At 40.6% G+C, this 14,955-nt stretch overlaps 1 protein-coding gene across 1 annotated transcript in view; it reads right to left on the reverse strand.

Annotated features, from left to right (window-relative positions):
* AMN1 (antagonist of mitotic exit network 1 homolog) overlaps positions 1–14,955 on the reverse strand; it is a 40,990-nt gene that overhangs the window by 10,711 nt on the left and 15,324 nt on the right. Inside the window, exons 4-6 of the mRNA XM_019543888.1 lie at positions 13,846–14,063; positions 8,352–8,408; positions 1,139–1,250 (exon numbers count right to left, since the gene is read on the reverse strand). Coding sequence (XP_019399433.1) covers positions 1,139–1,250; positions 8,352–8,408; positions 13,846–14,063 — 387 coding nt within the window. The remainder of the gene's footprint in view (positions 1–1,138; positions 1,251–8,351; positions 8,409–13,845; positions 14,064–14,955) is intronic.

Consider the following 14,955-nt stretch of genomic DNA (forward strand, 5'->3'; position numbering starts at 1 on the left):
CCTGCTTATGCAGGGGGTCGGACTCGATGATCTATTGAGGTCCCTTCCGACCCTAGCATCTATGAATCTATGAATCTATAAGATCGAATGGTCCCAAACTTCACTGTGACCAGTTCAGGCTGGACATAAGAAAGAACTTCTTCACTGTCCGAGCCCCCAAGGTTTGGTACAGATTGCCACCTGAGGCGGTTCAGGCGCCCACTTTGAATGCCTTCAAAACACATTTGGATGCTTATCTTGCTGGGATCCTATGATCCCTCCTGACTTCCTGCCCCTGGGGCAGGGAGCTGGACTTGATGATCCTCCAGGGTCCCTTCCAGCCCAAATGTTTATGAAATCTATGAACACGTACCATAGCTGCACAGGTATTAGAAAAAAACAGGCTTCTGCTAGTAAGGTGATACTCCCCAAAACAGCAACAGCCATTTTGGAGCAACAAAGTACTAAGGCACTGATGCATTGTGACTGAAGAGCAATCATCTGTAATATGAGAGTCTGGTTCTTCTGTCACATTAGCCTGAGAGAAGAACCAGTTTGTGAACTCCATTCAAGTGTGAAAATCTGAATGTGGCTGCAGGCAATGTAGTTGTTACCAGTATCTATTGAGCCGATTGTTGAGAAGCAGGCAGCCACAGGTGAAGGACAGGCTGTTCAGAAGAGCTAACAACAAAAGCAGGCAGGATCAGGGGGACAGTATCCAGGGCTGGGGTTGAGGAAAATCTCTATTGATAACAATATCATTTGGTTCTATACAGAAAATCCGAAACCAGACTAAGAAAAAATTTTAAACCATAAAGCCTTCTAAATAAGGTATCAATTGGCGTAGTACATTTTCAGAGTTGAGCTGCATTTTACAACTTACATATGCAACCTCTAGAAGAATGCTGTGTCTAAACCTGTGTGTGCCTAAACTATTGTGTTTCCTTCCCCTGTTAAGTCTATCAAGTCTTTGAGGCAAGAACCCTGTCTTGTTTTGGAAAACCCCAAGAATACTACTATTAATACCATGAATAGTACCTTCTTGCTCATTTTGGGAACATTTGCAAGGTGGTCTGTGCTTTCTAGGCAGAAAGATGACACGCTGCTTACCTTAGAGTCAACTTAAAATATGGACTATTACCTGTGTGCTTTGACTAACCTGTCATCAGTGGGCATCCATGGAATAACAGAATGTATATCTTTGGGCAACAGGTAAGAACAGCTTCCACAGCTATATCTGTCAAATTTACACAGCGTTCCATGTGGATCTCCTGTTATAAAAAAAAAAACTGTAATAACACCTGTACCTTGAGGCATGCAGCACTGTGATGATGCTTGGTAATCAAAAGAAAACACTTAAGAAGAATACAAGCTATGCTTTTTACATTGGTGCTTAACTGAAATAGGACAACATTTAAAAGATAAGGAGTCCCTTGAATAAAAATTACTTTTTTTGCCAAGTTCACTTTCTCTGACATGAAGTCAGTTTGAAATGCCTTTGCCCAGCCATCTGCTGTCAGCACAGGGCTCCTGAGGCACAGCATCCAGCTGAAGTCTGGCACTCTCCAGATCAGAAATAGCTGGGAGGCAGGATGGGCAGTCTCTGTAGAAAGAAATACTTGATATAAACTCTTAAGACATCATAAACAAACAGGGATAAAGAGATAGCCAGCATGCTCCTTACAAGTGCTTTTGAGAGTGACAGTGAAGCAGAGGGAGAAAAATGAAAATTAAAAGCTACTGGCATGGACTTTCTTCTTCTGCCACTGAAGTTAATTTTAAGACTCCTAATGGAAAAAGAGGAGTTAGATCAGTGTCAAACACAGAGGCCATGGACTGCTTAACTTGCCCCTACTTTTAATACATTAAGAAAAGACTACATAAAAATCAGAACAAGGCCAGTGTATAAGTGAGTTGCAAAGGATGGTGTTTGATTAATAAAAATAAGAAACCCACCAAAACACTCTCTCTCTTAGTTCTAAACTAGCTTCTGCTTCCTGTCCTTCGTTTTATTTTTATGCTGTAACTTCTATAATGCCAGCTATGTGCAGTGGGTAAATGGGTAAAGTCAGCATTTCTCTAACCACAATAAAACTTTCATTAAAAAAATGCTTTGCTACTTGAGTTATAGGCAGACCTTGGAGCAATATTACAATTTATTTACCTTTTATATGTTCCAAATATGTACACTTTGATAAGATTTCTGCTCATGGCAAGTTCTGACTTGGAAAGTTAAATTTGGGATAAGGCAGACCAGATCTAAACTTCATCACCTTCATTATTTAGTTTTAAATTTGTGTGCCCTGATCCTGTAACATTTGTTAAGCCTAGCAATCCTGATGAACCCCACGTGAGATTAGTCATGTAAGCACGGGCTTGAGGATTTAGTCTCCAGTAAGAAGATACAATTCATTGAACTCCTAGTTTACATCAAGGAGTTGAAACATTCTTAGTTTCTTGGTAATATTTAGAAGAGAAAAATTAAACTTGCCACTCTTCTCAAATAGAACTTTAGGTTATCCACAGCCCATTCTAAACAGCAAGTATACAAACAAGCTTTTTACATTTAAAGATAAGGATATATGTATCATAACACCAGATTCTGATCTGTAATATGTGGAGCTAATTAGAGAGACTAAGGAAGGCACAGAATGCCAAGCTTCAACTCACACAGTGGAACGCCAATTACAGGACTTGTAACTCATCATATATTACCATGCGGGAGTTGGTATTCCCCATAGGAAAGTTGCAGGATTGTGCTATGTAAGCAGCGAACTGGCATTAGTCATTACATGTAATAAGACCTGTAACTAATGCTGGAGTTACACAACAGACCTGAGCAGGAGAAGGTCACCAGCCTGCTTACTTAAACAGGAAAGCAGGAAGCTGTATTGACATTTCAAGGTAAAACCTGTAAGGAGTGAGAGACTGATACCTGAGAAGAGACCACTGTAAATAAGGCTGCCGTAATTGACAACCTGTTCATATGAAAAACAGGAAACACATTTACATTTAAACAATAGCCTGTGGAAAACAGTGGACCACCCAACCTTACTTATCTATTAACTCTATTAACATTAAAAAAGGACCAAATGCATTGAATGTTATCATCTTGTTAATAGTAGATGCTTAGATATAAAAACAAAGCAAATCATGCCAAATCATAAACTAAAGTGAAGAAGTAACAGACCAGTGTAAATAAGGAAGGGAGGAGATAAGAAACTTCTCTCCCTTCGCCCTTTTTGCATTTGCAGGATATAAATCCCAATTAAGTGATACCGTTCAGGTTTGCAAAAAAACTAGTTTCCTCCAGTTCTGAAAATTCTAGTCAAACAAATAACTTTAAATAAAGCCAATCAGAGATCATTCCTTGAACAATAAGACTATGATTACCAGCCATCTGTAAATAGTGGACACAGAGGGGCAATTACATGAGATGCTTTATTCTCGATTAGAGCTACTTACTACACAGTAAGTGTTCCCATCTACACATGCAGACGCTTACAGCACAGTAATTTCTTCTAATTGAGAGTAAATTTGCTACCTGTAAATATAAGTAGCAATTTTACTCTTGTTTACTTATTGTACAGTAGCACACATGTTGAGAGCTGACCGGGAGCATATGTGTTCCCTCTGGTCAGCTGGACAGTAGCTCTGTTTGAAAACAGGCAGGTTCTGCTGCTTATCTCCCAGGTAAAAATAAAATGTTGCAGCACATAGTTATCTTGAGAGTTGGTGGCTTCATCAGCCACAATGGAGAAGGACTCTGCCATCAGAGACTCTGTGGACTGTACATGTGAATCAGTCACTGTAGGGAGACAGACAGTCTTGACAAAGCCTGTTCACACACAGATAACTACCAGCATTTGGCATATTTTGGTTCAGTTAGTCCCTTAACTTAGGGTGATCAAGTTTCTTGAATGGGATGTTTGCTACCGCAAAAGCCTCCACAAGATAAAATGCCATTGACTTCCTTTTCAAGCAGCTTTTCATGGTGCTTTTAAAGAATGAGGACATGATCGGTTTTTCTTGCTCTGACCTTCAGCCTCTGCAGCAGCCTTTTGCTTCATGTGCACCTTGGACTCTATACTGGTTTTCCTTGACACATCCAGAATCATGCTGCAGGAGATACAGAACAGTCTGCCTCCATCTGCATGCAAGCCTTACACAGTCCAGAGCTGAAATGTATTGGGTCCTCTTAGAGGATTTCTTCTCACTGTTCATCCCTGCTCAATCCTACTTAGGCTGCAGCACACTACACCAGCATGCCTCTGACTGCTTAAAAGATGGCACCAAAACCCTTGCACTTAGATGGAGGTAGACTGGGCCCAGGCTGGCACCTGTACTGAGGCTACATCAGGCTCAGCTTCTCATTTGCTTTCTCTTCCAGCTTCCTCCCCCCCATGCTTCAAGACTGCTTTCTTCTCTTTTCTCTGCTTGCCAATAATTAATTTTTTTCTACAGCGAGCCTGTCAAAATCACAGAGCCCATCATTTTTTGCGGAAAATGGCCAATGTCGCTTTTTCTGTGAAAAACGCAAAATCATGATTTCAGTACATCCTTACAAACTGGTAGTTCATAGTCATCTTGTGACAGGCATATACTCAAGAATTTCTCTTCCTTTGCTTCCCACTGGATATGTCTACACGTGCACTTATGTTGGCTTAAATGTACTGCGCAGTAAGGAACAGGTTAGTGTGTATATGTGCAGGCGTTAAAGCGCATGTATAGATGCACTAAAGTTAAAGACAGTCCATACACACTGTGTTACTGTGCAGTAAGGGATCTACATGTGTGTTTCTGTGCAGTAACTAATCTGGCATAAACTTGATACTTGCATGATGCATCATGCAGGTATCAAATTTATGCCCAAGTCAGTGTAAGTCTCCATATTTACTGTACATTATAGACATGAGCGTGTAAATGCACATTCGTACTGTGCAGTAATTTCAGTTACTGCACAGTAAATGTGCACATGTAGACACGTCCACTGACGAGCTCCCAAATTACAGGACAAATTCTTGTTATTAATGCCTAAGTGCATTACCTTGTACTTTGTACTACTAAATTTTGTTCCATTTTTATTACTCCAGTGTTCTCTAAGAAAGGAGGACATTTTTTTAAATATAGCCTGGTAAATTATTAGTAGGATTATATGATGTGGCTGGCTGCAATAGTAAAGACTGAGACTCATTGCTTCAAGAAGCCCCTTCCAATTTTATAACTTACATTAGTTAAAGTAGAGACTTCAGAAGAATGAGACTGAGGATAAAATAGAAGAAGAATGAAACAGTCTTTAGTAATCTGACAGCATCTTAACATTTGTGGGTAGATGTTTTCTATTGTTATGTAGTTCAAAGAAAGAATTCCTCTGAGGTAAGAACAGCACAAAGGGCAATGAGTCTTCCTGTATACTGTGATGCATGGGGGTTATAAAAATCCCTAGAGAGTTTAGATAACATACACACCGGGAAAATGGTGATTAAATTATATAAAAATCTGTAATTAAAACAGAAATCATCTTCAGATTATCTCTAAACTGGAGGTCAGGTCACTGTAACTATATTAACTCTTGATAGATATTACAGAATTTAATTTTGTTTTTATGTTAGATGTGCACAATTTATCAGAAGCCTTTGGTAGGGTGGAAAATCAAGAATTAAAAGGGCAGGCTATTTAGTATACCTGAAACATACAGGATATTTCAGCATCTTGAATCTTGTGTGTGTAAGTCCAAAACATTTTCAGGATGCTAATAAATACAGTATCTACAGGGAATAATAAACCTAAGAGACAGTATAACATAAAAACAGGAATAACACTGCAATGATTCAGAGGTATGTTAATTAGCGTGCTATCATTCTTTTGACCTAAGAGAAAATTAAAACATTGATTTTTCCTCTTAAGCTACCACATCTGTACCGTAAACAAGAAACATGAAAATTGATTTATATAAAGCTTCCGGTTTGCCACAGTTGTATGTATACATGACATGAAATAAGTGAAGTATAATATATGTAAATCCTGATAGAAAAAAATTGGTATCAACTAGAGCAGTGGTCCTCCAATCTTTTTAAGTAGATCTCCTTTGGCATTTAAAAGCAACCCAAGATCTGCTGTGCACCACCACCACCTGCCACTCCTCCCCACAAAGCAGGTAAGTCTGTGAGGAGGGAAGGTGGGGGCAGATCGAGGCAGAGGGAGAAAAAGTTATTTGGGGGTGCACCTCCTGGCAGGTAAGTCTTGTCCGGCCGGGGCCACACTCAACTTACCCCTGCTCCAGCCTCTGTGGCACTGTTCCTCACCGCCGGGGCCTTGATCTAGCCCCCGCCCCTTCCTTCTCCCTCCGACTGACCTGCTAGGCTGGGGTGTGCGCATGCATTCACACGGGCACTCAGCTCCCCTCCCCAGCCTCAGATTGACTGCAAGAGGCTCCGAGATCTACCACAAGAGGCTCCGAGATCTACCGGTGGATCAAGATTCACGGGTTGGTGACCATTGAACTAGAGGAATATGTCTAATTGGGCATCTCTACACATCACTGTACAGCACTGTTGTTACTACGCTATCATTTAGGACTTCCTTTTGGAAGTCTGAAATGATGGTGCAATAACAGCCCGTACTGTGCCATGCCAACCATGCATGGTTATTTTTAGCTGCTATGTCACTGTTGCAGCATGCTATGAGGAGGGAGCATGTTGCTATGGTGACATATATCACATGTAGACATGCCCACTATCTAGGACACAGTTTATGCCTAAGAATTCCAAAACTCAGTGTCAGAGGCAAGAATTCTTGTGGGTGATATCTTTTATTGGACCAACTGCTTGGGTGGAATAGACAAAGACCAGATTTTGGATATCATAGTACCCTCCTTCAGGTCTCTTTCTCAGAAGAGACTGGAGGAAAGGGTATTGTGATACCTGAAAGCTCATCTATTTCTATCCCAAACCATCCAGTTGGTCCAATAAAAGATAGCACCATGGGCAAATGTAGAATTTTGAAGAGGGGGTGCAGATGGTGTAGTGCCTCAACACAACATATTTTTCTGCAATTAAAGAGAAACCAGATGATTTACTAATATGCTAGGGGCTCAGTGCTATATTATTCAGTTTAACATCAAAGCAAAACTGAGTACAATTTAGTTGGAATGTGCACTAATTTGCTAGGTTGTATGTTAAGTTTAAAAAGCCACAATGAACTAGGCAAAATATTCAAAGATACTGTTGTATTAGTTCTGTAGTCATTATTATTAAATGTACATCGCTTATTCAGATTCATAATACAAAATCTAGCCTTCTTGAACTTCTTGACAGTGCATTCAACACTCAACTGTTACTCAGTTCCACACATAAGTTAATGTACATCGGAGTTAAGATTACTGCACCTAGGTTAGGCTTTTAGTAAAAAATGAACAGTCAGCAGGGTTGTGAAATAGAAGAGATAGTACCAGGAATGGCTAACAGGCAGCAAAATTGCAGAGGAAAGGATAGCTTACTTAATGGAACATCAAGACCATTTAAAAGGAAAGAGGTACGTTAACATCTGCAAAGACAGTTTACCAGGAATCGGGTAGATCATGAGCCACAAAATCAATTAACCCCCTCAGTACTTCCTGTATAAAAATGCTGCTGCCCCTCCCAGCCAGTTGGTTTTAAAATTTGGGTGAAGCAGGAATCAAAGGGGGTAGGTAGAACTGCACCACTGCACCCCACCTCAGATCCATCCCTCGATATCACCCACAAAAATTCTTGCCTCTCGTATATTTCCTGAACCATCACACCAATGTCACTCCAACACTACCAAACCTAATACCTGCTTTTTCCATGCTTCTGACACTAGGGATCACTGTGTATATCTGTATTCTATTCTGTAGCAAGTATCTATGTAAGTGTTCTGCGTTTAGGTTCACTTCCCCTCTGCCTGCAAACCACAGACAAACGTTCATTATGTTTTGGAGAATTATGAAGATAAAATGCTTCAGGGATGTATCTGGTAGCCGTGTTGGTCTGAGACAAAAAGAAATGCAAAAAGTCTAGAACCCTTGATGATATCTTTTATTAGACCAACTAAGAAATCGCAAAAAGAGATATATTTTTCTGCAAGCTTTCGGGCTCACATGCCCTTCATCAGGCTCAGGGAAAATTAAGATGGTAAAAAGTTCCCATAGATAAGAAATAAATTTCATTAGATAAAATGCAGCTTTTCTTTGAAACTTTAATACATTCCATATAAATAACTGTTAAAGAATTTGTGTTTGTAGAGCTTCCCTCCTCCTCTCCCCTCCAGTGCAAATGCATAAAATATATAGATAAGACATACATGTTTGTTTTTTAACATTTCTTTGTATTAGAACAGGTAAGATGAGTTACCTTTAAATTTTCGGAACACACTCCACTAACGAGTGCTATGACACCATCATCTGTTACCTAGGAAGGGAAACAAAAACCCTCTTATTAGTATACTAGAATAACTAGATCAAAACACAACAGAACTATACTTTAAAAAGACAGCTATTAATCTTAAAATATTTTTTTATAGCGGTCTATCTTCATGGTCATTATACTGACTGACAACACTTTACATGCCCTATGCTGGAGTCTACCTGTGTCTTTTTCTCCTCTCCAAACAGATAGGGAAGACCTTTGTGGCTGCATATTTTTCCTCACATGGTAAATTTGTTTACTACTTTTTGCTGTCCTACAAATGTCACCATTTTTTCCCATTAAAATAGTAACTCTCTAAATTTAGGAGGAAGGAGTTCTGCCTAAATAGAGATGTAGCAAAGGGTGCAGACTGGTATAATGAATGAAGCATTCCCAAATGAAACGCACTTAGAAATGCTTCATGGAGGAAGTGTTTCAGGCCACGTGCACATATATAACCTTTTGCAGTTCCTGGCAGGAACATTTCAAAATGCCGCAGCCTCCTTTAGCAACAGCCCAGCCCCAACCCAGATCCCATGTTCTGTCCTTGTGCACACATAGCCGGAAGTGAAACACTCCATGATACTACTTCTTTTAAAGAGGATCTATTTTGGAATGTTTAAGCTACTTTGGGAACATTTCAAAGGGCATACATGTCTGTGTAGCTGGGCCTTTGAAATGTTTTAATTATTATATTTGTCCACACCCATGGACTGCAGAATTTGGCCCTTTCACATCCATGTTCATATCTTTAAAACATTTGTGTTCAAAACATAGATCAAAACAGGCCTAGAAATGAAACACAATAAAAAATATTAAAGACACAATGAATACTCACTAGAAGAAATAGAAAGCTAAAGGAAGCTAAATAATTTGCATGAGGGCTAACCGGGTAGTTCTCAGATGAACCACCTCACCAGGCAAGAATACGTTCTCAAAACTGTAAGGCCACTGGTCCAACCCCAAACAGAGTTTAAAACGGGATGGCATCTCTCTGCGGATATGGCAAACAACTTTACACCTCAGGATAAGTAGGGACAGTGCTTTACCACGTATTGTATTTTCTAACATGTGTCCCTGTTTTAGGATGAAATACTGGGTTCAGAAGATTCGCCACGCTTGAACAAAGGACGTACTTATGGTTGTTTTTACCTTTGCAAAGCTTTATTTAAGGATACTTGCAAAGGCAGGTGATAGAACAGAGCAGAGAGGAAAGTTACTTCACATTGGCCTTAGGTGGCAGCCACCACTCCGCATGGTTCCCCTTGCCCCGGAGTGTCCTGTTCCCGGGGATGCGATAGCCTGCGCCAGGGCTCCGCACAAGTTGGAACTTTTGCCCAGAGCTGAGGAACCCATTGTAACTTAAGAATGTACAGCTTATATACTCTGGAGTAAACATTGTTATCTTGAGCTAAGGATTTGGTTATCTCAAGCTAGGAATTTGGGGATGAGTCCTGATCCAACACACGTGGTGTTTTAGCACATTCCACTGTCTTACAACATTCTGCTATCTAGGTTCATGGCTCAGTCATGCTCACAGAGCAGGAGGCTACGTGCCACTTCACTGGCCTACTATGGAATCAGCGTGCAAAACTCTTGCTATTAATAAAGCTCTTACTATTACAGTCTCCCTACCTCCACCCTGGTAAAGAGCGTGCCTTGCTTTTCAGAACGCAGTGTCAAGAAAAAAAGTTTTCTTCAGAGCATCCAGAGCAGGGCTACAGCTTAAGCTTTAGCTCACTCTCACTCTCTTTTCTGCTTAGGCCAAAGCTACAGTTTTATTCCTTTCACAACTGAAATGTTACCAGCTCTGGGGCTGCTAAGCCAAAACCTGACACTGTAGCTTCTGCTGAAGACTGGGCTTCATGGGTGGATCTAGGACTTGGGTGACTGGTGCCACCTGAGTCTGTGGGGCACATGATGCCCAGTGGCCAGTTAGCAACTGGGGGGTGGGTGGGAGTCCCCCTGCAGCCAATCTCACCAACCGGGGGGGTGGGGGTGATCTCCCCCGCGTCCGATCGTGCTCACTGGGAAGCGGCCACAGCACTGCTGAAGTGTCAGCACTGCTTCACCTGGCACACCACTCCCTGGCCGGTGCTCACAGCGGGGGCACCAGCGTTTCCATCTGCCCCCACCTGCTTGTCACCTAAGCAGGGAACGCTGCCTGTCAGGGACTGCACATGCACCCCTGTGAACCCCCTATGCGTTGCCACGGATCTAGGATTTTGAAAAGAGCTCAAACAAGTCAGAAGGGCTGCAAAATAAGAGAACAGGCCAGAAGCAGCTAGCAGACAGTAAATTTGTTGAAATAAGGATAGTTTGATTAATATAACATCAAAGGCATTACAAAGGAAGGAAGACTACTAATTTCTGTTACGATTAATCAGCAGGAATCAGGTACAATAAAATAAATCATGGAGTCAATTGGCTCCCTCAGTACTGCCTGAATAGAAATGTCACTGCCGCTGCCAGATACTTGGTTTTAAACTTTGGGTAGAGCAGGAATCAAGGGGGAGGGTCACCACACTACTACATTCTCCCCCAGATGTGCCTTTGCTTTAAACCACCCCTCTCTTGATGTAGCTGCAGAAGAAAGAGAAGGAAAAGAAGCAACAGCTATCTTATAGCAAATCCATGCTTCCATTCTGAACAGAAAATCAGCTTTCCTGCTTAAGGTAAGCACTCCAATTTTGGGAGGCTAACTTTCTGGGAAAACATGCATGTGGTATGCAAGTAAATACACGTATAAGCTATTCTGTAGTAACTGCCTATATGCACTCTTCTTATTTGACAGAAAACCAGGGTACTAAGTACTCAGCAAAAGGACTGCATTACTGCAGTGTAGGAGTGTGCACGTGGACAACTATTGTGGAGCACCTGACATTACTTTTTGCCACATGGTAAATAGGGCTGTATGAAATTTCACTAGGTGCTTCATTCTGAAGCTATTTCAATATGTTTCGAGCTCGAAACAGCAAAATTGAAATGAAATAAAAGGCTTCGAAACAGCTTTGAAACGAAACGAGGGCTCTGCCAGACTCCTCCCAGGGGTGCAAGTCCCTGGATCTGAGTGCCAGATGAGAGGAGGCTGCCTCTGCTGCCTGGGACAGGTGGCAGCAGCAATCTTCTCCAGTGCTGGTCCCAGCCCGTGCCCAGCGCTGGTCCCAGGTGGCAGAGGCAGCCTCCTCTCATCCGAGATGTAGATCCAGGAGTGTGAGCCAGAGGGCTGCCGGGCTGTGCCGGACTCCTCCCAGGGGTGTGAGCCCCCCCATCTGCGTGCCAGATGTAAGGAGCAGCAATGTTCTCTGGTGCTGGGCGCATGGTGCGCCCAGTGCTAGTCCCAAGTGGCAGCAGCAGCCTCTTTTCATCCAGCGTGCAGATCCGGGGGTCTGCACCGTTGGGAGGAGTCCAGTGCAGCCCCACAGCCCTCCTAGGGTGTGGGCCTTCGGATCTGCACACTGGATGAGAGGAGGCTGCTGCTGATAGCAAGTGTCAGGAGTTGTGTTTTGAAAAGTTTGAAGTGCAGTTCCCCAAAACTTCTGTACCTATCTCCTTGAAGCCTGGCAGGCTTCATGCCCTCAGAAGAAGCTACCATCCCTGCAATTTTCAACCAAATCAAGCAAGAAATGACAAAGTTTTAAGTATTTTCATGATTCCCCATTATAACCTATGGGTGAAACACTGACACGTGTCAAAACAGTGAAAAAGTTTCAAGGAAGTGAAACAAGAAAGTGCTTCGAAACGAAACGAGACGAAACGACAAAAAGAAACAAAACACTATCACTTCAAAATGGCGAAAGGAATGTCGAAATGAAACGATGGTGTTTCACACAGCCCTATTTGTTAAAGTGTCTTTAAGTGGCCTGACATGCAAACCCTATCTTCTACATTGGCAAATCATACGGTCTGTTGTTGAAGCTGTGGTAATAGAAAAAGGAAAGACTGTTCTCCCCTAATCCACATGCATCCATATAAAGACTTGGCAATTTGTACCGAAATTAATAAGGATGAAAACGTGGTAGGAAGCAAATACAAAAGAGAGAAATTAATATTCTAGTACTTTGTGGATAGAGCCAAGGGAATACATGCAGTTTACAAAGCCTGATAATATTCTGTGCCTTAATCTGCAAAGAATTTCCTTTTAAGTTGCATTTGTACATTTTCCTTCCTCTTGCTGATCTTTAAAAAGGACATGAAAAAACATTTCAGTTTTAGAAAACTGGGGTTTTTCCCTTTTTTTCCCCCCTTAGAAATATCATGAATGTTTACTTTCATCTTCCATGGTTTTGATAGAGGAAACAAATTTTCTACTATGTTAATTTAGTATTGATGACTCTTAGTAGGAGAAGTGCATGTTTTGGCACATATGAAACTGAAATTTTAGCAAAAGGACACCAAGGTGGTAGCCTGTGCAGATTTTCTGATATGTGCCCTTCCCATATGTTAGGTCACTGATAATACCCAACATTTCCTGTCCGTTCCTTCTACATAATCTCTGTTAAAGCCTTGGTCATCTTTTACCTCTATCTTCATCTCCTACTCTGGTTTCACATGTTTTTCAAAATGCCCCCTCATACTGGAATAGTTTCCTTGTTGTGCACCAAACAACTATCTTCCTCTCATTCTAATTTTGCCTATAACATACACGTCTTTCACAAGCCGTTAAATTAAAAAAATATATCAAAGGACTTAAAGCATTAAGACTGTCAAATTAGTGTCAAATCTGGGTCTGAGATGATGCCACCTTCTACATTCTGAAAGACATGGAGCACACTGCTGACATTAAACTAATACATTTAACTTTAAGGAGCTTCTAGAAAGATACTCTAGCAGAAAGCAAAAGAAAAATGACTTACATCAAACATTAGGATATTTCATTTATTACTGGGCAGGGGGGAGGAGGAGCATCGTGTAACATACATCTGGCAAACAACTCCAGACGTACAAGGTCATGCATGTTTTGTTCTGCATACTTTGCTCTTTTTGCTTCTCAAGGTTCAGTTACTCAGTTCAGTGGGTTCTTCTTAGGCAAAATAAGATTTCTCCTAGTCACAAGTATGTATTTAATTAATTGGTGTATGATTATAGTTCTACATCTTCTTTTCCTGCATATAAAATAATTAATACCTTTTCTATAACTCGAACACAATTATGACATTGAATATCATGAACAGTATAAAGAACCCTCTAATAACAGATGGGCTCCAGAGCTATTTGTCCTCCAGAGTCGATGCCCTAACTTGTGACTCTTATTTAGAAAGAGCCTAAATACTTTCTGCTACTAACAAGAGACATAATGTATTGGGAAAGTAGCTGGAAATTAATGTGACTTTGGGTTTTGAACCGTAAAAAGCCCAGGGAAAACACAGTTAAATAAAAACAGAGACCATAAAGCTACCCCACTAAATTTATATAATATTTTTTTTGGCATTTTGGTTACCTGAGTAGATGAAAAGTCCACACTATGTAGAAATTTGCAGTTCTGTCCTAGCGCATGCAGGGATGCATCCGTGATGCCTGAGCAGCTGCCTAAGTTAACTATCTGTAAATGTTGGCAATTGAGTGCAAGAGCAAGTACTCCACTGTTTGACAGATTGCAGCATCTTTTAAAAGAAGCTTCGCGTAAATAAGGACAGGACCAGGCCAGAGCTGCAACTCCTATTGAAGAAATAAAGCAAGAAATTCTGAGGCCAGTAAACTACTATCTCCAAAAATATCTTGTAGTATACCACATATTAAAGTACATAAAAACTTCCCTGCCATTAAAAAAAGCTCTGGCAGTGTCATTACTTACTGTTTTTAAGAGAAACACCTAAGGTTAACATTATACAGAGTAATGAAAGGAAGTCTTTTTCTGAAATGTTCTAATTAATTTACTTCCCATACAGTTGGTTTATCGATTTCTACCATTTGTGTGGGATTTTGGCTTGGTTTAGATTATATAAATGACATTGATTTATTTTTTTTTTAAATCTAGTTAACTCTTCTTTAAATCAACATAGCTAAGGGATTGTTCTCATATAAAGTTTCACTGATTTAACTTATATCATCTTAACTAAATTGATTAATTGATGGGTTTAGATAGTCTTTCACTGGTTTATTATGGGTTTAGCTTTATTGGTTTAGCTTGTCTCTTGTATCACTCTTTGGCTGTTAGTATAAACCAATTGTTATTTGTATATTGACTGGCAGGTATGTCCTGGGATGTAGCTGAAATATATATTTAGTTAGAAATGCAATTTTTCCTAAAATGCCTAAGTTTGGTGGTTTTATTTTGTGTTATTTTCTTTAAGAATGTATTAACACAATTGCATGTCTGGGCTTTCAGGGTTAGGGGTTTAGGGTGAGAAATCTTTCTATGGCTTTAAAGAATAATGGGAATTGGCAGATGGGATTACAACCTCCTTTAAAGAAGTGAAATCTAGCTACATATTTTTCTCCACAGCACACAGTTTCTTTCAAATGGTTAAAGTTGTACTGATTTTTCCGATTATTGGATGAACCAGTAAGCCTAGCTAATTATGTGGACTGTGAGATACCAAGCAGAATT

The sequence above is a fragment of the Crocodylus porosus genome, unplaced genomic scaffold (assembly GCF_001723895.1).
Source record: "Crocodylus porosus isolate Cpor-Errol unplaced genomic scaffold, CroPor_comp1, whole genome shotgun sequence".
Lineage (NCBI taxonomy): Eukaryota > Metazoa > Chordata > Crocodylia > Crocodylidae > Crocodylus > Crocodylus porosus.